The 26,359-nt window shown below is 40.7% G+C and overlaps 1 protein-coding gene across 1 annotated transcript in view; it reads left to right on the top strand.

Moving 5' to 3' along the window:
- The window catches only part of LOC108429281 (collagen alpha-1(XIX) chain), a 269,795-nt gene that overhangs the window by 181,813 nt on the left and 61,623 nt on the right, over positions 1–26,359 (top strand). Inside the window, exons 31-37 of the mRNA XM_037532973.1 lie at positions 3,041–3,082; positions 4,262–4,339; positions 6,872–6,907; positions 7,239–7,292; positions 7,619–7,672; positions 11,763–11,804; positions 22,774–22,878. Of these exons, the coding sequence (XP_037388870.1) occupies positions 3,041–3,082; positions 4,262–4,339; positions 6,872–6,907; positions 7,239–7,292; positions 7,619–7,672; positions 11,763–11,804; positions 22,774–22,878 (411 nt within the window). The remainder of the gene's footprint in view (positions 1–3,040; positions 3,083–4,261; positions 4,340–6,871; positions 6,908–7,238; positions 7,293–7,618; positions 7,673–11,762; positions 11,805–22,773; positions 22,879–26,359) is intronic.

Here is a 26,359-nt window from a genome sequence, read left to right as displayed (position 1 = left end):
ACAGCTAAGAAACAGTCATTTGGGTTTCAGCCTGGGTTTGACGCGACTTCTGAATCATGAACATTAGAGGTGTGTGAGACATTCAGGTGACGTTCTTTAGACTTTTATACTGCAGTTTTACAGTAAATCACACTGTAAGCGCTTTAATTCAAGCCTGTGATATTAATGATGGAGCTGTTTAGCCTGTTAGCTAGCTGACCAGCCTGGTTCTAGATAAGCACATATGATGTCAGATCCTCAGTTTAAACAAGAAAACAGGTTCTTGCGTCATCAGTACATTTGTTGCTCCATTTGAGCAGCAGGAGTCATAGATTATTCCATTAACAGCAGAAGACTTTTTCATGCTGTAATGCAGTGATACAGAACTCAGTTGTTATGAGGCGACTGTAGATGCATGAATATTGTGGATTTTACAGCGGTTTCAAACGCGGCCAATCAGCGTTTAGTTTTCTCCGTTTTATTAACAGACGTTAAGCGTCTCTATTTTCATGCAAAGTTGGATTTTTTTGGACCAAATAATGCCAAATATGAAAAAAAATTCTGACCATTAAACAAACACTCACATGTGTAACTGGAGCACTTTAGCCATTGTACAGCTTTAGTTTCAGTTGAAAATATGAAGATATGCCCAGAGAGCTACTTTTACACTTTGGTTCTCAAGGGTTAATATGTGGATAATTAGTTGCTCCTCATCATCGGGTATTGGCACCAGCTTTAAATTCATCAAATACTATAATCTAATCTTCTGTTCAGTAACAATGCACAGGCAGTGTTTTTGTCCACCCTGCAGCTGTCAGCTCTGGTCCAGCTTTATGGATAGTGCTCCCACAGCCACAGCAGTATCTGCATTCCTCAGTACTGCTCTGCAGACAGCTGGCTTAGCTGATACGGCTGACGCAGCGCAAAGCCATAGACATTAATTACTCGCCACCCGTGCAATTATGTTTGTTTGAATAAGAGAGATATAAACCGTGTACTCCACGAAAGATGGAGCCAAAACTGTCCAGCCTAACACTAATGGGTTCAGTTGAATTATCAAAGACATTGGACTCATACAGAAATGAACACGCCTCCTTAAAGCGGCAGAGCTCAGGGCGGCGGTCTGTGAGAGAGAGAAGTAGCTGGGCGTCATTCAGACTAATCGCGGACAGACAGAGATTCAAACCTATTAACTTTATTTAAAGAAATAGTTCAGCACTCGTTTTTAAGGTCAACCCAGATGTGTTCTATCAGCCAAGATGTCTTTGGAGTCCAAATTTGGCTTTCTTAGTTTAGACTTGGTGCTAAGACGCTGTAGAGGAGGGTAATGTTGCTCACAAACACTAAAACTCAATAGTCACCCAAATGTCCTACCAAACTTCTGATTCTAGCACAACTCTTACTCTGCAGCAGAAATGGCGGGTTTAAATGGCAGCTTTAACAGCTTTTAAAAAGTTTTTTGAAGGGTTAGTTTTTACCGGATGCTGTTATCTTCATCTTAGCGTTGCTATTTTTATGCATTCTTATTTTAGAACAGGCTACAGCCAGATTTCAGAAGGCAAAGGCTGCAGTAATTCAGAACTGGTCAAGTGCTGTTGCTTTTCTCAAGGCTGTCAATGCATTTTAAGGCCAGAGTGATTTAATATTTCTCTTAAATTTCATTGCTTCAATTGCTGGTTTATGGGTATGATTTGTGTGTGTATATATATACACACTGATAAACATGATTCCTTCATGTTTATGATGGTAATACTGACTCTAGATCAACACTCCTGACTCCTGAGGTGGGTTGTGAATGCAGACCCTGTTGTCTGTGGCTGCCCAGCCACATTCAGCTACATGGTGAAGTTTAGTTAATGTTCATAGCTCACAGTAAGTCATACTGTCTGCATCACCTTAATGAAGAACTGGATGCAGATGTGTTTGCAGTGTTATCCTCATAGCTCAAATTGGGTACCAGTCCAAAGAAATCTAGCTAATCAAATCAATGCAGCTCGGAAAGACAACAACATGGAATGAATCTCCAAGCTGACTTTGATATTTAAAAAAAAAAACTTTTGTGACTGTACAAAATAAATAATTTTTAAAAAGTACAAAATAAATAAAATTCCACTTTTCTGATACAGAAATTATTAATTCATATTAAAACCATGTACAGTAAACCTGCTACACGACGTTCTGCACTCAACAATCTAGAAAAGTTCATTAAAAGGCGTCAAGATCAACTTAGATCAGGGTCAATCAGGAGGATTGTTATGTGAGCTCGTTTAGAACAAGAGGCTTGCATGATTATTAATTGGGGTGTAAAAAAATATTTCTTTTCTAATTTCATCACCAATGAAAATGATGATGATAAGAAAACAACCCAAACCACACCAGATGTTTTTCAGCTAAGAGTTATAGATTCAGAATACTTTATCAGGCCTAATAAAGCTACAGAGGTGGTAAAAAGTTCTTCTGTAGAGTCTGTGTTCTAGTGCGGTTCTGCCCTCTTCCTCACATTAACTGAGATCTTCCTCGTCTCCTTTTCTGTCTTCAGTGTGAAAAATGAGGAACAGTCACTCTTCAAACTCTTCAAACTGGGAGAGTTTTAGATTTACAGATCTGCTGCAGCACATTGTAAAGTTTTCCAGGGGAATCTGGGAAGAGTTACAGTTTCTAGGCCATGAAGGACCAACTGGGTGAACTAGTCTGCTAAAGCGCCACCCTGAGGCAGAGCAGTGTGCTGCAGCTCTACTTAAGAACACAGAAGACAGAAGCTGATTTTGAGTGAAGCAGATAAACAATGAGTTTCACTGAATCTGGATTTGAACATCTGTTTTTCTCTAAAGGACAGCATAACACTAATACATTTAGTTTGAAGGACCCCACAGAATTTTGAGACATTTACGGGGTCCAAAAGGTTAGTTAAGGTGTACAGCCCTGCCCCCATTTTCCACAGTGTTCTCATCCTTTTCTTCCTCTTTATTTTTCTCCGTTGTTTGGCTCACAGTGTCCTTGGTGGGTGTCAGGTGAGGCAGCCCTTTGAATCTGATCTTCTGTTTTCTTTGCTCATTGACAGGGAGAGATAGTGCCAGGGCCGAGAGGATCACGAGGGCCAAAGGTGGGTTCCAGCAACCTTTCAGTCTCTGAAAACAAACCAGTTTGTGATGCACCGTTTGCTGAATGGGCTTCAGAAAGGAAGTTACGACATGGCACTGTTAATTTTAGATAGAATTTTAATGTCAATAGTTATTTTATTTGGAGACAAATTCAATTTAACCATTTATAGTAGACATAAAATAGTTTACATTGAGTTTACAGTTTATTAGATACATGATGGTTAGTAGAAAGTGGCTAATTGATGGGCTGTGGTCAGTGATCATATGGGGGAGAGTGGGCTACAGTGTAATACGGGGCATGTAATGTTACTGAACAGGTCAATATAGAATGTGTTTCACGGTCACTTCCTCATATTCCCACAACATGCGTCGTAACATCATCTGTGAGTTTCACATCAATCACAATCATTTTTTCATGAGATTAATCCTGAAGAGTGTTTCACACCATAAAAGTAGCTACTTTATCATAAGTGCTTTTGTCACGATTGGCCCCTCTCAGTCCTGTCCATGTGCTTGTGTTGTGTTTACTTCCCGGTCGTCCACGTGCTTCTTTGTTTTGATTTTCACTGTTTGTGTTGGCTCCTTGACTATGGACTGTCTAGACCCTGATTTTGGATTTGCCCATAATAAATCTTGCTTTTCCGCCTCCACATCGCTTCTCGTTACAGCTTTGTGACTGCTGAGTTGTGTGTATACGTCACATGATTCGCACCTGTACTGCTGTAATAACCATATTGGTGCCTGTAACAACAATAAATAAGATAAATAGATAGACAGACAGACACACAGATAGATAGATAGATAGATAGATAGATAGATAGATAGATAGACAGACAGACAGACAGATACACACAGATAAACAGATAGACAGACAGACAGATATCCATATATTGGACCTATAAGGTGCTTCTTAAGGTGGCTGGTGACTAAAATATTGAAAAACATAGAACTTGGATATAATAGCAGAGTGATTTTTAGGATTTGCTCAGTGTTATTAGTTTCACCAAAGTGGAATCACCTGTTTAAATGAAATCCTGCAGTGTTGAATTAACTCCAACAGAGATCGTTTGAGCCCTCTCCATCCAGAGAGTGGGCTGAAATGAACCAAGGGAAGTTATTAAGCACAGTGTAGTGGCTTATTTGAACTAGGCCTGTTTCTTTCCTCTGCTGTCCTTTATTAGGGTGAGAGGGGAGTCCCAGGGTTACCAGGAGAGCCAGGAGAGAAAGGAGAGCCTGGAGTGGGACTAACTGGTCCACCTGTGAGTAATTTTTTGTATTGTTTGTCTTCAGTCTTCTGTCATACACACATCTATACATGTTTTTAACCCTTTGAATTAGATTATCATATTAATTCAGGTACAAAGTCTCAAAGTGCTTTAAACTAAAATATATGCACAAAACATTGGGAATGAATATCGTCCAAAAAACCTGGATAATAGACGAATACTAGTCTCAATATATAACACACGTTATGTGGCCCAAAGGAAGATGTTTTCAATCAGCCTTGCATTCCTAATATTCACTGGAATGCTATTCCAGAGTTTGGGAGATGCAGGGAGTTTGAAGCAAACCTTCCTCAGCTGAGAGACGTGGCCTGGACAGGATATCACACCTCATTGTCACCTGGTTGCCTTAAAATTTTGAGTTTATTGAACTTCACATAATAACAGAATGTAAAATACAGATTATTGTTCTGATAATTTACTATTAGAAGTAATGACATTTTAGAAGGAAATTCTGATCATTTTTCTAAATTCCTCTATATGAAAATTGTTCAGATGTAAACAGAGTCATTCAGAGCGGTTTGGTGTGAAACTCTCTCTTCTAGAGTCAGAACTGTTCACAGTGGTGGTGATAGGAACCAGACGTCCACCTCTAAAAGCTCCTCACAGAAATTCCTACATGAAATGGTTATGAATTCACTGCCTGATGACTGAGACGCTGTTTTATGACAGTTTTGAGAACTTAAACTCCATTCATAGTGGAGGGACACATAATATGCAGGTGCTGTGAGGCAAAATAGTCCCCAAAGAAAACGCATTATTTCAGGTTTTCCATCATCAGCGTTCCATATAAACTCAGAAGACTCGTGCAGGTTCTCTGGTGGTTCTGGATGGTAAATAAAATGTCTATATTTGTGTTTGCGACGCCTGGTTCCCATCACCACCACTGTAAAGACATCTGAACCATTTCACAGCAAACCGCTCTGAATCTCTTTGTTTACATCTCAGTGATTGATTTATGCATCAATGGAATTCCCCTTTAAGGCACCCGGGTTACTTACTGTTTTTTTTATGGTTAAAACATTAAGTCTTTTTTTTTTTACAGATCAGGAAGATTTGCTGGAGCTCAGCCATTAAGAGCTGTAAATGTCATAAGCAAGGTCTTGCATTCAGTGCTGAACTAAAGAGGAAACCAGTGTAGACTGATGTAGTTTTTGTAGAAATTCTGTCAATACCAGCTTGTGTTCATAAATATATGTAGCAGAATGACAGTAATAATCATCATGATGACAATCTACACTTCAAACTCACTCTCGTCTTACTGTAACTTGTCTATTACATATATACACAAAGGAGGGATTAACTCCAGACATATGTTGCAGTCACTGGTGTTGTATGAATATGGTGTAACACCAGTGACGGTGACTCCAGTAACATTCTGGTTAAAACTGAGGATGAGGTGACCTTGTGCAACTATTTAATCATCAGTATCAGTAATAAAAATGATGTGTAATAATCCATTAATGTCATTATTTTGACAAAATAACCCAGACAAATGACCCAGACATTACAGCGCAGCACCTGTGACACATAGAAGTTATGAGCTGCCTGATAAACAGAATCATTAGTGTAATACAGTGAGCGAGTGTGACTCGCCTTCTCAGGCCTAGAGACGCTTCCTCTCTGTTGAGCTTCGACCCAAAGAAGCAGTTTAATAGAGCTGAAAACAGTGTGTTAATATGATGTCCTGATAACGCCAGTGACCACAATCTCTAAGACAAATGAATTTTTTAAATGAAAAAATGACCTGTAATTAAATGTGTCACGTCTCCAGAGAAAATGAACACGATTTCCCAGAAGTCCCCGGGTAATCGTGTTCACAACACTTCTTGCTTCCCCTCAGGACACTCATGCGGCCTCGATCTCCCAGAACACAATGGGAGATCAGTTGACTTCGGATTCTCCCCCACGGTCCTATCCGCATTTGCACTCAACTGATTACTGAGTACTTGTGTGTGTGGACCATGTGATGTTTTTAGTTAGTTTAAAAGCCCCGGCTTTAGAGTCCGTGTTTGCGAGGTGTTGTTTGTTCATGGCCACTACTGAGCGTTTCTCTGACTGTCTTCCTTTGACTGCTTCCTTGACCCATATGCTTGTGTTACGACGACGACTTCGACTGCCCCTTTGATTTGTTTGTTCCCGCTGCGCTCTTTCTGTCTTTTGACCTTGATGATGTTACGGGATTACGACTTTGGATGTGAACGTTACCATTAAAGCCTATGCTTCTTTTGCAGTTGTGAGACTGCGTTACATAATGATATGAAAAGTAATTATGCATCTGTTCTATGTTCTATGTTACATTACATTAAAGTGCATTAAAAACCTTAAAAATTGTTTTTGGGATGAGATACTTTACAGATGCAGAGCGACTATGAAACAGGATAAGAAAACAAAAATCAGAATCATAAGAGAAAAGAGTTATTTATGTATACTTTGTTTAAACAACTGTGCATGTCATAGCTTTTGTTTTATTAATGTGTATATTTATGTGTACTGTTGTATCTCAAGGGCATCATGGGACCGAAGGGGGAGCCAGGAATAGAGGTACTGTCCACAAGACGGAGTTTTTTATTTATTTACTCAGTTCAGTGGAAAAACGTATATGCGGTCTGTCAGTGGTCTCGAGCCCTGGTCCTGGAGATCTGCCTCTCTCTGGGGTCTAGTTCCAAGCACAGTCTGCCACAGCGGCTCCAGCTAAATAACGTCCTCACAAGCCCCTGATTGGTTGGATCAGATGCTGTTAGGCGAGGATGAGGATGGAGCAGTAGCATTAGATGCAACTTGGAACTAAACTCTGTGGGAAAATAGATGTCCAGGAGAAGGGTTTGGGACTACTGCAGTAGAGTGATGAGGGCTGATATCTGTTGTCCATCAGGGTCTACGTGGACCACCAGGTTTGCAAGGTTCTCCTGGACCCCAAGGAAGCCAGGTGAGGAATTAAATGTGGCTCTTTATACCTCTCTGTCTCTGTATATATAAAATAGTCTCTTTTAGTTGAATTATGAATTTCAGATCCAAAAAACATAAGGTAACTGTACAGGAAAAGGAGTAAATTATATGTAATTGAATGTAATAAGATGATATTTAAAGTACTGTTCAATTATTTCTAGCGGGCCATTCTATATGAAGTGTTCCCAGATTGTAAAGGCCAGTTCTTATTGTGGGTTTCAGACCTGTGTGTGGGTCAGTGGAGGTCTGTCTCATTGTGTTTTACTCCATTACTCCATTGACTGTGTCTCCCACTGTTATATAAAGGGGCCCCCGGGTCGTGAAGGCAGACCAGGACCCCCGGGACCGCCAGGTGAACCGGTGAGTTCTGTGCACCTCACATTCCAATGCTCAGATGTCATACTGCATTTACCAGTCTATATCTGGCTTTGAACCCTGCGTGGACTAGATTTAATGTGACAGTGCAGTGTTACAGTAAACCACTGAACAGGTCTGATTTACTGTTTTCTCCTATTTTAGTTAAACTGGAACTTTAGCTACACTTTTAGCTAAATCTGAGGTTTGCTTGTGTTTTCCCTAATCTGACACACCTGAGTCAACCCACTGGCTAATTATCATGCTTTTCATGATCTGCGTCAGATAAGAGCTGGAAAACCAATAAAACGTGCAGAGCAGGTTTGAGATTGGAAATTATCAGGGAGATATTGAAGGATTTAATCTAATATTGTTCTGAAATACACCTGTGTTTGCATAAGAGATGTTTTTCTTGGAGCAAGAAGACTGACAACTCATTGCCACTGAGCACTCAGTGACAAAAAGACCTCCTGTCCCATTTTCATCACATTTAGCAAGTGACATGTATGTATATAGTGCTAAGAAAAATTCAGAGACACTCATATATTTATTACTTTAATGTCCAGTTGGAACAGCCATTAAGTGCAAGTTGTTCATGTCTGATATGATTAGATTTAAAATAATCCACTTGCGTATAGAAGGAGAAAGTCAAAGGACAATAAGTGACCACTGAAGTAAAATCCAGACTCCTGACAACCACCTGGAAGTCCTGGTAGACCCCAAAAATGTTCCCAACAACACTTAAGGCTCTCATCTTTGAGAGAGAGGAGAAAATCGAGTTGCTTCAGATCTGAAAACATCCACAGGCGTTTATCCTTCCACTGTGAGACGACCACCCGGCGCTACAGGTCTGAAAGGATGTGTAGCTGATCAAGAAGAACCTCACTGAGAAAAGGAGACGGACACATCAAACAAAGAAGCTGAACGATGGACTGACCACCCCAGAGTCCAGACCTCAGCACCACTGAATTGGTTTGCTCACTTCAGAAAATCATCGACCAGCTTCTAAGACTGAGCTTTGGAGGTGTGTCTACAGATTCTTTGAGGAGCTGAAAGTGAGGCTCCTGAAAAGAATGGAAGCTGGAATGAAGAGAGAGAGTGACTCACTGACTCTCACACAGCTGGTGGTAGATTTAGCTGGTGAGGCGTCTGTGGAATTTTCTGTTAAATGTGTGTTTATATTTGAAAAATGAACAACTTTTGACTAGAATTGAAATAAATGAAAGGGTCTCTGACGCTTGCACAGTACTGTAGTCTAAATATTGCCGGATATTTTGAAAGAGATGTCAGCGAGTGAATCATTAGCCAAATCTTTGGTTAAACTATCTATGTCATTACAGTACATAGTCGTTAAATATATCAGGAAACAGAAATTCAGAGAAAGTACATCTGAATTACTGACATTTTCAGTGGTTCATCTTCACAAACACAACCAATCAAACAGAGTTCTGTCCCAGAGCTTATCTGGCTGGATAAAGTCACAGCGCTGTCTGAAAAATGGATCATACCAGAAACATCCTGAACATGACTGGAAAGCAAATTGCAACAGCTGGAGAGAGACAGGCCAATAACGTAGACTTGCACTGCCACTGGATAGAAAGTAATGGCTGTTTACTTTATTTTCACATAGAAATGAGCATGTGTGCTTCAGCTGTTAGAAGGTTCGGCTTGGGGATATATATGAAGGGCCATTTAAAGGGCCCGTATCCTATCCTAAGCGGTGATAATTGATTGACCTACTTAAAGGGTGTGTACATAACACTTTCACAAAAACCTTACATGAGCACTTCATAACATGTTTATGAATGTTTAAAATCAGCATTTTTTAAGCATACATGTTTTACATTAGTACAGTAATAATATGTTCTGCTATGTCATTTTACTGAGAGACATGTTTCAGAATAAAAGTCCTAGACTGTATTTTTTTCAGTGCTTCATGTCTGGACTGACAAAATAAAAATGACCTTGCTTTACCCCTTTGATCATTAAGTGCTTTGACACTGGGGCACATTTACCCACACTTTAAACTTCCTTTGAATGATTAGTTTTTTCCTAAGCATTTGAATTCTGCGCTTTGTTATTGTTTCTCTTTTTTCACTCGTTGTATTCTATAATTTATATTGTGCCAGAGGGTTTAATGCAACATACATTGTTTATGAAAACATTGTCCTCAGTTTAACTATATTAAGGTTAAATACTAGCACTATTGTGCCGAGGACTATTTAACACTTTAGATGTGTTATTTTATTCATAGTGATGTTCTTCCTCACTTAATGGTCCTGTTTAACTAATGATTATTAGTACCTCAAAAAAGTGATGGAAGTTAACCCGACTGAAATTAAATGCACGTTATGTGGATCTTTAAAATAGTCTGTTTACATTTGTGTGGCTGTAAAATTCCTTTGTCACCCGATGCTAAGAAAACAGAAAAATGTATCTCAGAAAAATGAAACAGTAGTCCATATTAATATCATGTAAAACGTGTATGCTGCATGAATGTTGATTTAAACATTTATGAACATGTTATATTTATTATATTTACAATATACCACCCTTATTACTATACACCGATCAGGCATAACATTCTGAGCACCTCGTTTCTACGCTCATTGCCCATTTTATCAGCTCCACTTACTGTATAGCTGCACTCTGTAGTTCTACAGTTACAGACTGTAGTCCATCTGTTTCTCTGATACTCTGTTACCCTGTTCTTCAGTGGTCAGGACCCCCATGGACCCTCACAGAGCAGGTACTATTTGGGTGGTGGATCATTCTCAGCACTGCAGTAACACTGACGTGGTGGTGGTGTGTTAGTGTGTGTTGTGCTGGTACGAGTGGATCAGACACAGCAGTGCTGCTGGAGCTTTTAAGCACTGTGTCCACTCACTGTCCACTCTATTAGACACTCCTACCTTGTCGGTCCACCTTGTAGATGTAAAGTCAGAGACGACAGCTCATCTGCTGCTGCACAGTTTGTGTTGGTCATCCTCTCGTCCTTCATTAGTGGTCACAGGACGCTGCTGGCTGGATATTTTTGGTTGGTGGACTTTTCTCAGTCCAGCAGTGACAGTGAGGTTTTGAAAATTCCAGCAGCACTGCTGTGTCTGACCAGCGCAACGCACACTGACACACCACCACCATGTCAGTGTTACTGCAGTGCTGAGAATGACCCACCACCCAAACAGTACCTGCTCTGTGAGGGTCCTGGCTTTATATGTACATTTACATTACATGAACAAGAATCTTAAGCAGCTTAAACTGAGCATTATATTAAGCTTTATGCTAAAAAAACTTAAGTTTTTGAACATATTCCTGAAGAAAAAATCCATAGAAACCACTAAGTTTCTTTTTATGTCTGATGATTTTGTAATGTGTTTAGTCTTATGGTTTAACCGGTTACCAGTGGTTCATTCGTATGTTGGCATTGATATCCCTTCCAGAATGGTAATATACAGGGCGACACATACAACAAGCACACATACTGACGTGCCAGCAGTTTCTAGGCAGAAACAGTAAAGAAATGCAATGTCTGTGCTGTAATATATCAGCTAGGCTAATAAAAAATTAACAAAACTAGTTTAACGCTTTGATAGGTGATTAAAATCCCTTCAGTAGGTTAATGTTGTGAACGCACAGCATCTCCTCCCCTTCATATAGAGCCACATCTCCTGGTGAGAACACCAGCAACAGGCACAGCAGCTAGTTAGGATTTTATTTTTGATCTGTTTATGTCATCTACATAATGTTTCTGCATGATAAACAGTCGATACACAAATTTATATTACACAAGAACTCAACACAAACAACAACCGCTCTTCCTTCTGGTGTGAAATAAAAAGCATCTGGTGTGAAATGGGTAAAAGTCAGGAACTACATTGACACGTCTGGGATGCTAATGAAGACGGGATGTATTTATGTGTCTTCTGGTTTTAGCAACATCAGCCTTGTAGTTCCAGTATAAAACTAAAGAAGCTAAATTTGAGCGCCGGTTGTGTCATACCCCATCTGGGGTGCATGACAAGTTGGACATTGGGAGCAAAGTATAAAAACTAAAACTAAAAGTACTTTAACTCTTCGTCTTTTCTTCTTTTTCCAGACAGCGCTACCAATCGTTGGAGATATGGGCACATTACTGAAGGTATTGTTCTTTCTAATCTCTCAGACTGTCTCATAACTGTGTACTGATTCAATATAAAGATATTTGCCAAGGAGCAGGTCAAATTTATTATTCCGTAAGGCATATTTCTTTGCCCGTACGCTGAAAACAAAGGCAATAAATAAGAACATAAGACAAATTAAAAACAAGGACACACTGTGATAAATGTTAAGCAGCTATTTTCATCTCAGGGCTGGTGCTTGGAGCCTGACCCAGCCAGACTAAGCAGTGAGTGGACATTTTCAGGCAATTAGCTAATGGTAACATGTTAGCTGCATATCCTTTTTGAGAAGCATTAAGAGTGCAATAATGTTTGTATGCTTTTGGACTGGTTATCAGAAGAGCCAGCCAGCATTGGAGGCCAATCAGTGGTTAATTCTGCAGCCCAGTGAAACTGAACAGGAGTTTGGGAGTGAATGAGTTTCAGCTTTCAGAACTCAGCAATTCAGTGACCTTGTGGAAGTGATTTTTCCAGCATTTTCGGATGGTCAAGACGTAAGGAAAGTCATTTAAAGTCGTGTCAGGGAGACAAATGTACCAAAAATGCTGGTAATCATTTTCAGTCTTTAAGTTAGCTGGTTGTTTAATAGTTCTGTGCCGTTCTTGCTAACATCTCGTTGGCCTAGTGCTAAATGATGATTTCGTACATTTAAAGAACAACAACCATAAGAAATGCAAGCATCACACATTAAACTGGTTGCATCTTACTAGTTTTTTGACCATTAAACTTGAAAAGAGCATCATGTATGAGCTGCATATAGTCTTTCACGTCAAACCCTCTAAGCCTGCGTTCACACCGGCAGCAGCTTTTCACCTCTTGTTGCCTGAGGTACTGATGGGTCATCACCTGGGGGCATTTCTGAACTCCAGCTGACCGTTGGATGTCAAAACACAAGTAAGATACTAAAATTAAAAATCCGGGTGGAAAATCGCTGGTGTGCTTATTTGTATTTAATTCCTGTCTTTGCAGTCAGTTTGTGAGGAAAACAGTATTCAGTCTTGGCAGCACCTTCATTATTCTATCTCTACTGTGAATCATAATCTAGGAACCAAAAACAGAGCATACAGTTTCACAGTGCCGGTGATGAAGCATGTACTATGCTGCTCAGTGCTCAGTTCCTACTGGTAATCACCACATCGCTTCGCTCCTTATTTGCATTAAACTCTGCTCAACTTTGTCACATCACCAACACCGAATTACGTTTGGCTTCCTTGTCGCAATGCATCTCTGCCAGTGTGAACGCTCGGTAAGACTCTGGTTACATTTAGTCTGGATACGTTCAGCCTTTCACCAGCGAATTTAAACCGAAAAACAACCCGAATGTTTTGACTGCTTCATTTTGTTGTCACTGCTGTTCTGGCACTGGTTTGACACAATCGACACAAATTTCCAACAGTGGGGTAGGGAGTGCATCAGCAGACAGGCTACAGTCAGTAATTATAAATTTAGTGCACCTGTATGGCAGGCGTACCTGATTGTGGGCTGGAGGTTAGGGAACCAGCCTCATGACCGGAAGGTTGCCAGTTCAATCCCCTGAGCCGACAGGATGTGACTGAATTGCCCTTGAGCAAGGCACCTAAACCCCAACTGCTCCCCAGGTGCTGTAGTTAGGGCTGCACACCACTCCAGGCAAGTGTGCTCACTGCCCCCTAGTGGGTGTGTGTGTGTGTTCACTAGTGTGTATGTGGTGTTTCACTGCACAGATGGGCTAAAAAACGCAGAAGTGAAATTTCCCCATCGTGGGTCACTTAACTTAAGAGGACCAATGAGGTACAAGAAAAATGGTACTGTACAGGAAGATTTTTGTTCAAGACGGGAAAAAAAGTAGAAATGCACCCTCAAAGATACAACAGAGGTTTCAAGATCAATTTGCATATCTTAAATTTGTTTTATGGGGTACTACTTTCACCTCCCCAGGATCAAAGTGAATATTTGTACCTTCTCTTCACTTTTTTAAAGCCATGCTGTGTGATTGTGTTAGGCTAAAATCATTTTTATATAATTTTCACACCACGTTGTACGTCTTTGTGTATTAACGTCACACACAGACTCAAGAGGAAGGTCCGACTCAATGATTAGGCCTGAAATGATCTCAGAATCAACATCATGCTGACAACAGATAAGATAAATCTTTAGTCTCATAACGAGGAAATTCACAGCGCTACAGCAGCAAAGGGACAGCAAGGCACTCAAGAAAAGAGTAACACGAAGAGAATTAACAAAAAACAGTAGATAATTCACTCACATCCTCTGAGTTTTCTTTGAATTCTCTTTTAATCACCTGATTCATCCTTTTGGGGAAGGGGGACGAAGCACAACCCACATTTTTTTTGCACATAGTGTGCAGTTATACATTTCCACCAGAGACGACTCCCCAGAAACTTACAAGCCTGGAGTCAAGAGAGGGTGTATCGAATTAGTGCATCTTTAAAGATATGATTACAATGAGATATGGTATAGTTACCTTCCCTAAATCAATATCTTTCAGGGTATCAGTACAGTGATACGAGGAGCATCATCCCAATGATGACCATTCCCTTTTTCTGGGAAAAATAACAGTCAACTTGGTGAACGTAAAAAAGTAAAACTCTCTTGAACATAAAAATAAATGATAAATTTGATCGTCTTGCTTCATCAAGTCTAAGTAAGAAAGTCTTAGTGATCGTAAGACTATTGACAGCTACTGAATCTCAAAGCTTTAGTGAGCTTCAGATCCTTAAAGTGAGGGCTCTTGGTGGTCTCAAACAGTTTTGAATATGAACGCCTGTTAGAGTGAGACAACATTACTGAAAGCCCTTTAGTTTGCATCTTGAGACACATCTATGTGAATTGCATCCAAGACAACAAGTTGTTTTAGAGTCTTTCTCTAATTTACTGACTTTTTCCAGCCTTGCGTGGTTGTTGGGGGAGGTGTGGAGGTTTTGGCTGGTCTTGGAGTGCCTCCCAAAGGAGTCGTGAGCACACTGCAGCCAGAGACAGCCTGCACTGATTCATCCTATAACTGCCCATGTATAGAATTCCATACACTGCCTTCTCCCTTCACCTTTTTTATGCCTCCTTCTTCTCTCACGTTTATGTGACAAGCTCATTTTCATGTCTGTAGCAGCTTCAGTGTTTCTTTGTTTTGCCTTCCATTTCCCATTCTTGGTACATTTATCTACATTCAGTTTTTTTCCTTCTTGAGAATCGCGATTCCGACAGAGTGGCTGGAAGAGGCTGAGATTCTTTATAATGATTCTTTATAATAGTCAAATTTTATTTAGGTAGCGCTCTTTACAGCAGGCGTTGTCACAAAGCAGCTTTACAGGTTTTACGTCATCATTATCATCATCATCACTTCTATTTATATAACGCCTTTCCAGTGCTCAAGGATGCTTTGCAATCAGAAACTATCAAAATACATAATCAACAATACATAACACAAAACACACACACACACATACTCCACGGTTCCCACAGTTGGCAGGGATTTCACTGACCACAGTATAGAGTCACTCAGCTTGCCTGAAAAGAGTGCTTAGCCATGGGGGAAAGTCTCACACTGCAACTACAGTGCATCACACAGGATGCGACTGGAGAAGAATCAAAGGATAAAACGTCTTTAGCTACGAGGGGGTAGTATTTTCCTGCAGCTGAACACCACCAGTCCAGACAGCCTCATAGCTGCAATGCAGCGACACCCACGTGGCCAGCCCAGGCAGCAACATAGCTGTGATGTTGCGTCGCTCAGGCAGCAAAACACTACTGGTCCAGGGGGCCTCACAGCTGCAGTCTCAGATTGCGATGTAGCATCGATCAGATCACCAGTCCAAAGATCGTCATACAGCATCTCTCAAGTGGCTGGTCCAGGCTGCATCATAGCTGTGATGCAGCGTCACCCAAATATGCCAAGAAGCCTCTGAGCCATGGTTGGAAAATTGCTCTCAGTGGAATGATGGCAAACCTCTCAGCCAGCAGTAAAACATCAAAACATACACAACAGCAGCAGCCTTATTAGTCACTGGCTTCAAACGAAATGGGTGTGCTGTGACTATGTGCAGGATGCTTTCCACTTTGGGAAAGCGGTCAGAGAACAGAGAGGTTCTTTACCTCATTCAGAAGCTGAAAGTGTATGAGCAGTTTAACTCACAGCAAGGATCTCAGTTGAGTTTGGGCTGATTTTGGAGATGCTGCTCCTCACTAAAGCACAAAACAAACGGGCTGAGCACCTTTAAGTGCGGTAATCTTTTACTCCACACAGAACGAGCAGATGGTGACGCTGGGCTACTGTCCATTTTGTGGAGATGAAAGTGTGAAGATGTGTATCAGTTCTTCCACAAGCTGTAACTCAAATGTGTGTAGCCCAGTTTTAACTACTTTTGGAGATTTTGAGGTTGCAAAAATGTTCCCTTTGCTGGAACTTCTTGGTTGTCTTCATGCCAACATCAGAGATGACTGTAATCGGTCAGTGAATTTTTGTCACCTCCAAAATTTTGGAATAAATAAACTCATGAATAAATGGTGCTTGATGGCCTTTATAATCATCTATGTTTACATGCAGACTGATTTTCCATTAATAATCCAACTAATAGCTTAATCAGAATAGAATACATCCATGTAAACACCTCAGTCAATATGGGCTAGTCTGGTTGAGGCCATTCAGAATACAATTCCTATCCGAGTGAACAAGGCGGGTAATCCTGTAAATAATCCATTAAATAGAAGAATAATATCCATGTAAACGCCTGTATCTGATTACGTTCCCAATCGGAGAAGTCTGTTCTGCACGTGCATCACTTCATAGCGAAAGTCTATACCGTTCAACATGCCGGAGCAGAAACAAAGTTTATGCCTTATGCTTCAAAAGACTTAAAAATATATAACAATTCAAAAAAATAACAATTTTATACTATATATATATATATATATTACAGTGATGGTGGTGAATAATGAGGAGAAAGAGCTTAGTCTGTTTATTAGGAAGAATAACGTTAGCACACTTGGCTAAAGCGTTTGGAAAGTGGAGACTGAAACTGGGGAGCGGCGATGCTCTGATAAACAGCAGGGGGCGCTCTCACTGTGTTCACTACCTACAATCACACTTTCTTTCTTTTTTTAAAGACAGACATAGAGATAAAGAGAGAGAAAGGTTCGTCTTCCTTGGCCTCAAACACAGCAGCTTTGAGGTGCATCAGTCAGAAGGAGGATGAGGATGAGGAGTCGAGTGACAGCCTCCTCCTTCTGTTTTTTTTGTTTGTTTAATAGCTGCTGTTCCTGTCTCTTTATGACACTCTCTCTCTATCTCTGTCTGTCTCTCTCTCTCTCTCTCTCTCTCAGTCTCTCTTTCTCTTTCTCTCTGTCTCTCTCTCTCCAACACAAGTTCAGAGCACATAACAGAATTGAACTTTCATTTCAGAGACGCTCTCGTCTGCACAGAGACAGCCTTTCAGAACCATCCAGATACATAGTCACTTCGCCTCGTTTTCTCTCTCTTTTTTTTTCTTGTGCTCACTCTTTTTCTGTAGTTTCTGTTCTCTCCTTCTTTCCCCCAGCTCTTTCTCACTCTCTTTCTTTTTCTTCTCTTTCTAGTGCATAAATCGCTCTTTTTCTCTCTTTTCTCTGGTTATCTCTCTCCATCTCCACATTTCTCTCTTTCTCCATCCCACCCCCTTTCTGTTCTCTCATTATCTCTCTCTGCCTTTCCTTTTTTAGCCGTCTCTTTTTTCTCTCTTTATTCTCTCTGATATAGAAAAGCCACTTAGTCTTTCTTTCTCATTTTTTTAGTTCAGTTCAGAATAGCTTTGTTACCATGACTGTGAAGTGTAGTACTGCTAAAGCATCACAACAGTAGCAATTAACAACGAGAACTATGAGAAAAACAGGATAACAAGATAACAAGAACTTAATTATTATAATCACAATATTACAATATTATTATTATTATCACTGTAATTATAACCACTTGATAAACCAATGACATATTTGCAGTTTTTAGCATAAATACATTGTGTAATGTTGGGGGTAAGTTGAGTGGGGGTATGGAGGGGGGGGGGGGGGGGGGTTGGGGGGGGGGGGGGGGGCGGTAAAGTGCAAGAACGTGCATCTCTGTCTCAACCTCACCTGTGAGAGTGACCACACAGCCTCTCCTCTCTGGGCAGCCAGGACTCTTTATACCTGCCCTGTTCTATGGCCAGGCTGTGGTCACTGAGTCCATACTTGGTCAGGATCAGTCTCTGCTCTGTATCTCTGACAGTCAGGAGATACTAATGTACCCTGATTTACTCCGTTAATTCTTTTCTCCCAATGTTCCAGACAATCATTCTTGCTGTTTTTGATGACGTTCATTAGAGAGCTTGAAAAAACGCTCTGTGTTGTCTCTCATACTTCTTATTCTTCTTCCACACTTTTCTGCGATTATTACAGCCCGAAGCGCTTAACATACAGACTCCGTTCAAAATGCGTTTCGAAGGTCTCGGCGCTGTGACTTGTGCTCTGTGTTTTTGGAGTCGATCAGATTGGTAGATTTTAATAAAATTAAGTTTAAAAATGAAAAACCTCCCATAAGAATGTTCAGAACTTCTAACATTTTCTAACTGACGTCGATGACGTCACAGCAGGCCACTCAGTCTCACAGACACAGCTGATCACGCAGGGAATCTGCTTAAAATCCTTAAGCTTTCACCTAGAAACTCCATTTCTGTTTTAAATGGTAGAGAAACCTGTTCTTTCTGAAACCTCAAAATATCTCATCATTTTATCAGTTAGCTTTAGAGTTATGAGCATTTGTTTGGCACTAGGCACAGAAAACTGCCGCATTCACTCCCATGTAAATTTCTCAAAATCAGAATCTGCTTATTTCAAGATTTTCTTTGTGTTTAACGCTTCATAACTCTCACATTTTCTTCTCAATCCATACAACATTACACCAAAATAATCCTCAAGGGGTCTCATCTCACAGCATCTATCCAGTTAAGCGATAGAGTAAACATTTCCTGAGTTATGACTGTTTGTTCAGAGGGTGCAAATCGGACTCAAACAAGGCTTCTCCACTAAGAGCTGCATAACAACAGATTACAGTTCATTTGAATGACACCCCCAACACATACATCTCTCCCTGTCACACACACCACACAGACACACACACCACACACACACACACGCACCACACAGACACACACACCACACAGACACACACACACACACACACAGATACATACCTAAGGAGGTGTTGTTCACCTACACAGAAACACACAGACACACACACACTACACAGACACACACACACCACACAGACGCACACACACAGGTGCATACCTAACGAGGCTTTGTTCACCTACACAGAAACACACAGACACACACACTACACAGACACACACACACTACACAGACACACACCACACAGATGCACACACACAGGTGCATACCTAACAAGGCTTTGTTCACCTACACAGAAACACACACACACACACACACACACAGATACATACCTAAGGAGGTGTTGTTCACCTACACAGAAACACACAGACACACACACACTACACAGACACACACACACTACACAGACACACACACACCACACAGACGCACACACACAGGTGCATACCTAACGAGGCTTTGTTCACCTACACAGAAACACACAGACACACACACACTACACAGACACACACACACCACACAGACACACACACACACACACACACTACACAGACACACACACACTACACAGACACACACACACCACACAGACACACACACACACACACACACACTACACAGACACACACACACACACTTGCAGCTAGTTTTAAATTAATGTTTAGTTTGGATTCTCCATCTTTTTCTCAGTTTCTCTCAGTCTGTCTCTCTCCATATCTCTCTTTATACTTTCTCTCACCTTCTCTGTCTTTGATATCCAAAGGCCCTGTAGTCTTTCTTTCTTTCTTTCTTTCTTCCTTTCTTTGTCTTTTTCTCCATCTGTCACTTTTCTCTCCCTCTGCATTTATGTCACTTTGTCACACTCTTTTTCCTTCTCACTCTTTCTCCCTTTTTTGCTCTTTCTTTCTTACTCCCTGTTTCTCTATCTTTCACTCTCTCTATGAAGTTTATAAAAGTTACATTCTCTCTGTCCTCTCCTTCTCTTCTCTCACTCTCTCTCTCTCTTTCTCTCACTCTTTCTCTCTCTGTCTCTCTGAGTGTCTCTTTGTCTCTGAGTGTCTCTCTCTATCTCAGTGATGTTTATTCTCTGTCCCTCTCTCTCTCTCTCTCTCTCTGTCTCTGAGTGTTTCTCTGTCTCTCTGAGTGTCTCTCTCTCTGTCTCTCTGAGTGTCTATCTCAGTGATGTGTATTCTCTGTCCCCCTCTCTCTCTCTCTCTCTCTCTCTCTCTCTCTCTGTCTCTCTGAGTGTTTCTCTGTCTCTCTCTCTCTCTCTCTCTGTCTCTCTGAGTGTTTTTCTGTCTCTCTGAGTGTCTCTCTCTGTCTCTCTGAGTGTCTCTCTGTTTCAGTGATGTGTATTCTCTGTCCCTCTCTCTCTCTCTCTCTCTCTCTCTCTCTCTCTGAGTGTTTCTCTGTCTCTCTCTCTCTCTCTCTGTCTCTCTGAGTGTCTCTCTGTTTCAGTGATGTGTATTCTCTGTCCTTCTCTCTCTCTTTGTCTCTCTGAGTGTCTCCTCCTCTCTGTCGTTCTGTGTGTCTCTATTTCAATGATGTGTATTCTCTGTCCCTCTCTCTCTGTCTCTCTGAGTGTCTATCTTAGTGATATGTGTTCTCTCTCTCTCTCTCTCTTTCTCTCTGATGCGTGCAGTGTGTGTTTGCAGTGCTGGGCGTGTGTAACGTGCTAATTGTGAGAAACACAGAGAGGCTCTGGGGTTCTTTAAGTGCTGTTCTCTCTCCACCACCTATTCAGCAGACTCACCTAATGCACTGGGAAATTAGTACCTTCAGAGAGGCGCTGCATCACAGTGACCGCACACCAAAAAGTACACAGAACGTGAAATGTCAGTGGCGATACACACACCGATCGCTCCGTCTCCCCCCTTATTACTCTGAAGCTTTGATTATGCTGGAAATGTATGCGTAACAGCGGCCGTCTGCGGGAGGAAAAGGGGCGGAGGGGAGGTTACCTTTTTCCCTGAAGCCGCGTCTGAAAAACACCACACTGTTCCGTTTTTTCCTCACCGTATCATTCAGAGTAAAAAAAAAGTGTGGAGGTGAATGCATTAGCCTGGCTAGGTCAAAGCCCGTGAAAACGTTTGAAAAATCATCACACATAGCTAATGCATACCATTTCTCCTTGCCGATAAGGTCAGCTGAGGGGACAGAGAAAGCAGCGGTCTGGGCTGCAGGCTTGTAATTGCTTTATTTACAAGATGTCCTTTCCAGTCGCGTACAGTGAGGCAGCCGAACGCCATGAGCATTTATGTCTCTCAGGGGTAATAAATGAAGGCGCAGCTGATAATGGGAAAGGGACGGCCCATGTGTAGGTTATCAACCATCAACATTAACGCAGAAATACAAACATGGAGAATGTGGAGTGTGGAGGAAGTGAGGATGGCTGATGCATCTCATGTATAATATTAGGGCAGATATCTGTGTATGAGTGACTTTCAGCATATTACATTCCATTCGCCTCATTTTCTGTCCACTGTAAGGAGCCCCTTTTCACTGTACGAGGGGAGTTCCACAGATATGCACTGTATGCTGAGGCCTTTTTATTCAATACACACTTCAAGGCTCAACAAAGACACAAAGGCTCTGTTTAGAATCATGAACACTCAAATAACTGTTTGCATGCTTAAAGGGTTCTTTGCATGGTGAAATGGCTCTTTAGATTGATTTAGAATGTGTTGTAATTTTATGTAGTACCAAAAGGCTTCTGCTATTATTTCAATGCCAATTTCAATGTAACAGAAGAAGAACCCCTTTTTTGTGCTGCATATTCTCCATCAGTCTGAAGAACTATTTCACCATGTTCATGGATCTAAATACAGCCATTGTCTTCACTAAAGAACCCTTGAAGAATCTTTCCTAAGAGTGTAGGCTAGCTACATTCTCACGCTTATCTTTTTTCATAATATTAATAATTAGATGGAAATAACACATACTGAAATTTTTCTGCAGACTGCTGCATAGCAACACAGATAACAGTCTCGCTTAGCTAGTAGATTATGAAATTTACATTTATAATCACTCCCGCTGGTTTACTGATACATTTAAGCTGCAGCAAGAAACTGACAAACACTGAAAACCTTTGAAGCTGAAGTTGCTTCTCTTTCGCCAGCTTCTTGATTGAATTCTCACATTCCACCTTAAATAGTGCAGCAGTTGCACTCTGGCACATCAGGCACCTTTTAAGGTGGAACGGGAAAATTTGAACGAGAAGTGACTTCAGCCTCGTTAAAAGTACAACATTGAGAGACGTTTTACAAGAAACTGTTCTACTTCTGAGGAGAAGTTTCCTGCCAGAGATGCGAGAAAAGTTGCTACACCTGAGCTAAAGCTTAAAGCAGAGCAAAGTAAGTCTGTGTTTTAGTTTATATTATGTTTTAAGCCTTTACTAGCAAATGAGCACATACTGAGACATGTTTACAGTCAAGTTGGTGAAACATTACTTCAATAAAATGGACATAAGATGTTGTGGCTCCCAAGGTGGTTTGATTTTTGTTTAAAGGGCAAAATGGCTCTTCTTAATGTTTGAACTGCAACACCTGGACTAAATTATTAACAACATACACTTGTAATAATTAAAGTTTATTCAGTGTTCTTGTGCTTATTAGTCAGTACATTAGCCCACAGCAAGTGGCTCAAAGCACTACCGGCCCATCAGGAACTAAGATAAGAGATAAGATAGGCTTTTATTAGTCTATTAATTCTCCTGGCTCTCCCAAATAACCCCTCCTGCACTGCCAGTGAATGTAGGTACAAAGGTAGGTGCCTGCTAATAAACCACTTGCTTTATGTCTGTGTTTGTGCCTACAGAACGCCTGCAGTGTGTGCCACACAAGAGTGCCGGGATTGCCGGGGCAAAAAGGAGAGAAGGGATCTCTTGGAACTCCTGGTGTGGAGGGCTTACAAGGAGAGAAAGTAAGAGACGCTTTGGCTGATGTTCACCTTAAAATCCTCATTGCTTAATTCATATTTTTAGCTGATATTTCTAGCACAATTATTCACATTTGTGTAGCTAAGCGACTCAAATCTGCTATTAATGTGAACCGGCCTCCTGAAACAACCTGCATGCGTAAATCCTAATCAATAACATCACATTAATGAATCACATGTGTTATGAACACCAAGCTAACCAGCAGAACAAGGCATGGTTACAAAAATAATCAGCTCTGAAAAGTGCTCAGCTGTTTATTATTAGAGAAAGACGAAGGCGGAAGAGGCTCAGGTGCTTTTCCACTGTCTACTGACATCAGATTCACGTGTGCAGTGAAAAAAAACACATGAATTCATATCTGAGTGATCATTAAGGTCACACAGCCACAAATCAGATATATATCCCATCTAAGACCAAATACTAAGTGGCCTGGATCAGCTTTGCGTTACATCTAGGGATGGGAATTGAGAAGTGGGTCCAAATTGTCCAAAAACGCACATCGAATGACGTCATGACGTCAAACTGTGCTGGAAACTTGCAGAGAGGAAGAAGCGATCCAAATCGTGGCTTCACTTTTTAAAGAAAGATGACAGCAGTGCTGCTTGAAATGTCTGTGAAATGATCATTTCAAGTGAGGATGGAAACACCAGCAATATGCTGAAATCTGTGTTGATATATTTTGAATCAACACAACCCAAAATTCCAGGAATGTCCTGTATGCGCCACTGCTTCCCAAGTTGCATCTACAGTTCCTTCTCAAATTGACATCCCACTGATAAATCAGGGTCACAGGCGTGTCCATTCACACAGCACTGAAACAGAATTACAGCTTTCTTGAACTGTTTTACTTTACAGTGTTATTTGGCACTGATTTCTTCCCAGTGAGTGCAGCCCCTGGGATCATGAATTTAAGGGGGAATGAGATGCACACCGGTAGCAAGGATAAAGATCCTATGTTATACTTACATTACCCCCATACAAACCGGCTTAGCAGTTTTTCTTTGACTAGGACAACTTAAATAATAAAAATGCTGTGCCAGTATTTTATCAGTCAGTTTTATATTTGTTATACAGATTATACTAAGAAAAGTAACAAATGGCAAAGATAATAAAACAGCTGAATACTTTTTCCCACACACAGAACATTGATTGGGAATCATTAAGGGACTCATTAGAGTAGAATCGATAATGGCACTGGTATCAATAAAATCTCATCAGTTATCGTCAAGACAAAAAATGGGATTGTGCCGCTTCAGCTTGGTAACATTAACATGGCTATGAATCCCTTTATATCAATGTGCTGCGCAGACTGGCGGTACATTCTGTAACTGTATAACAGAAAAGCAGAACGTTTAAGAACATGAACCCGGCGAGCTCGGCATCAGGCCCAGAAGAACACAGCACATACCCGATGGCAGCAGTAAAATCATTTGATCCAGTTCAGCTTGTATTGCCGGGGCTTCATCCCCACTACTATGTTTTTCTATCACTATATAAAACATACACAAGGTTTCTTTTGTCGTTGGACTGTGAGCTCATTCAGAACACATTTCATAATCCTGTAAGCGATCATTAATGTCTTGGTTGAACAGAGTCATGTGACCGATGTGTGGCTCATACTCCTGTTCTGGTTTCTCCTTGTTCAGAGGTAGTTTGTGACACAAACAATCTCAGGACTTTTGGTTTTGTTGGATCACATTTATGGAGTAAAAAAACAAAACAAAACAATTTTCGCAAATGTACTGAAATGTGTGGATGTGTTTGAGCAGGTACATACACGTAAATCTAATTCACGATGTCTAAAAAAATTTTGAATAAACAAAAAGGATTTTTGAAGACTGCCATTTGTAAATGAAATGTGAATGTGTGACTAAGTGCTACTCAGATGATATACATTGTAAATTATTAGCCATGTTTACATGCAGCCTAATAATCCGTTAATAATCAGACTAATAGCTCGATCACAATAGAGTACGTCCATGTATACACTTCAGTCAGAATAGTCTAGTCTGATTGAGGCCATTCGGAATATAATTTCTATCCGATTGAGCGCGATCAATTGGAAATCCTGCAAATAATCAGTTAAATAGAACAATAATATCTGTGTAAACGCCTGTGTCTGATTAGATTCCCTATCGGAAAGTTTAATATATTTACATGGCGGAGCAGAAACTGGTCTGCAGAGGAGACGAAGTTCATGCTCTGATCTTTAAAAGACGGCGGTGGGACGGACGTCCAGCTTATGTGTGTCAGAACACGACGTCTTCCTCTCGGCCTTCTTTAATAAGGACAGGTGAAGGACGTTTTCCAGAGTCTGACGTCATTTTAAAGCAGTTAAAAACACAAGCACTGCTCACTGCTGCTCATCTCACTCGGACTGGACTCACATGATGCTCGCCGTAATGTTAGCGTTTACTCTAAGTGGTTCTCCATGCATGTGTGTCGTTCTGGATCAGATTACCTGTAGTGAGCATGTAAACGAAGATTTTCTATCGATTGTTGACTAGAGTGAGCATAAATACTGTAGTCTTAATCTGTAATTAGAATGTATTCAATCAGAAAAACCTTTGCATGTAAACACAGGCACTGATTTATGGATATGTACACATAAGCCCTCAGCCGAGGCGCCATTAGAGGCGGGTACCAAGGCTTTGACCGAGAGAAAAGATTGGATGAGTCAAACTCACTTTCTGATTGCATCCGTTCAAGCTTTCCTATTGGTCCATCAGTTTAATGTGAAAACATGGTCAAAAATCCATAGTTATAAAAAGAGCTTCACACAACCAGAAACGGAGACGTGTTCGCCGATTTGTTATGTAAATCATTTGAGTAGCACAAATTCACACATTGACAGCATTTCATTTGCAAATGCCCGTCTTTTTTACACATTCAAAAATCCTTTCTGTTTGCTCAACATATATTTATTCATTTGTGAATTTCTGAATATTTACACATTTGTGAATAAAAAAATTTCTGCTTTTTTGCCTCACGGGTTAATTCTGTCCCAAAGAAATCCTTTAATCTACTCTTATTTAATAATATGATTTCTCAGTGCTGACATTGCATTTATTTGTTAGATGTTAGATGTTAGGACATGATCTTTCACAGACATTTTATCGGTCACAGGCTACCATTTAAACAGGCAAACAAATTCATAGGAATAAACGTCGTTCTTCTGTTGCCTTTCCTGTTAGTCTGTTAATACAAATCATTCAAAATCTGCTCCAAATGTGTGCATCAAAGCGCATCCAACGATAACGGGCACTGTGATTACTTTATGCAGTGATGGAAAACCCAGTAAAACACAGAGGAAGCTCCAGTTCCACATGCTGTTACATTCCAAGATCCTGAGCATGAGCATGTGCACGTCCGTTACTGTTGGGCTGAATTAGTTTTGTAAATCTAAAGGAGTAAACCCTCTGAGTGTTCCACCGATTATATTCTCAGTAAAGTCGACATCCGGTG

Source organism: Pygocentrus nattereri, chromosome 22 (assembly GCF_015220715.1).
Source record: "Pygocentrus nattereri isolate fPygNat1 chromosome 22, fPygNat1.pri, whole genome shotgun sequence".
NCBI lineage: Eukaryota > Metazoa > Chordata > Actinopteri > Characiformes > Serrasalmidae > Pygocentrus > Pygocentrus nattereri.
The sequence above is the reverse complement of the archived record's forward strand: the minus strand, read 5'-3'. Positions and strand labels throughout refer to the sequence as shown.